General features: G+C 60.7%; 1 protein-coding gene across 1 annotated transcript in view; it reads right to left on the reverse strand.

Annotated features, from left to right (window-relative positions):
• Positions 1–142: 142 nt before the first annotated feature.
• MNEG_13061 (ATP-dependent RNA helicase DHX8/PRP22) overlaps positions 143–1,452 on the reverse strand; it is a gene marked incomplete at both ends in the record, with an annotated part of 3,421 nt that continues 2,111 nt past the window's right edge. Inside the window, 2 exons of the mRNA XM_014038466.1 lie at positions 143–175; positions 1,251–1,350. Coding sequence (XP_013893920.1) covers positions 143–175; positions 1,251–1,350 — 133 coding nt within the window. The remainder of the gene's footprint in view (positions 176–1,250; positions 1,351–1,452) is intronic.

The following is a 1,452-nucleotide window of genomic DNA, read 5'->3' on the forward strand; positions in this document are numbered from 1 at the left end:
CCCTTACCCACCTGGTCGTTGAGGTCAATCTCAAACTCCTCCTCCGCGTCGTCGTCGGCGCCCGCGAGCACGCCCTGCCCACCCTGGGGGCCGGTTTGGTGGGATGAGAACACATGACAAAAGGAGGAACGTGAGGATTTTCCTATCCAATGCAGTCCAGACAGGCAATCACGGGCTGGGACAGGTGGGCGACGGGGGGGCCGGCCATCTGGCGGGCATCTTGCATCGGCCAGGGGGAGGGAGGGAGGGAGGGGGCCCACGGCGCCGCTGCGCCAGTATGCAGGAGGGCGCCCAGGGTTGGCGCGAGCGGGGCCGAGCGGGCGCGGAGGCCGCGGGGTGCGGCGTCGGTTTGGGAGCTCCTGGCGGATGCGCAGTCCAAATCGACGCCGAGGGTGCGCGGGCTGGCAGCTGCTGAGGCAGCCCTGGACGTGCGCGGCGGTGAAATTTCCAACCACCCTCGCCCGCTTCCTTAGACTGCCAACAACCGGCCTTGCTTAGCAGCGCAACGCAGCCGCTGCGCGGCAAAACTCCTGAAACCCCCGCCTTCTCTCAAGGAGTGAGTTGAAAGCCATGAATCACCAGACTTTGCAACATGACACCATCACCGATTCCTGTCCCCAACCTGGCTCTCATAGATCAAAACCCACACAACCCCAAAACCTGAGACCAAAAACCCCGGACCCTAGTAACAGCGCACCTTCTCGTCAAACAGCGGCGTGATCAAACCCAACATCCACGCCCCAAAGCCTGGAAGCAAAACCTGAAACCCACAACCCCAAAACCCCCAAAACCCCGGCACCCCCAGCGCACTTCCTCATCAAACAGCGGTGTAATCAAACCCATCACCCACACACTAAAACCTGAAACCTGAAACCCCCAAACCCCGACACCCCCAGGTCACCTCCTCGTCAAACAGCAGGTGCTCTCGAACGTCCAGCACCCCCAGCCCCGAAATGACACATCCCAAAACGTGAAACCCCAAACCCCTGAACCCCAGACCCTAGTGACCGGCCCACCTCCTCATCGAAGAGGGGGTGCTCCCTCACGTCCAGCACCCCCAGCCTTGAAATCCCACACCCCAAAACCTGAGATCCCACATCCCAAACCCATGAACCCCTGAACCCCAGACCCTAGTAACCAGCGCACCTCCTCGTCGAAGAGGGTGTGAGCAGACCCAACATCCACGCCCCAGAACCTGGAAGCAAAACCTGAAACCCAAAACCCCCTAAACCCCGACACCCCCAGCGCACCTCCTCATCGAAGAGGGGGTGCTCCCTCACGTCCAGCACCCCCGCTTGCGCCAGCTGCTTGTACTCCCACTTCTCCATCTCAGTCAGCTTCTTGCCGCGCCTGGTGGTTATGGTGTGTGTGTGTGTGTTTGTGTTTGTGTTTGTGTTTGTGTGTGTGTGTGTGTGTGTGTGTGTGTGTGTGTGTGTGTGTGCGCGTGCGTGT

Source organism: Monoraphidium neglectum (genome assembly GCF_000611645.1).
Source record: "Monoraphidium neglectum strain SAG 48.87 unplaced genomic scaffold scaffold03601, whole genome shotgun sequence".
In the NCBI taxonomy this organism is placed as follows: Eukaryota; Viridiplantae; Chlorophyta; class Chlorophyceae; order Sphaeropleales; family Selenastraceae; genus Monoraphidium; species Monoraphidium neglectum.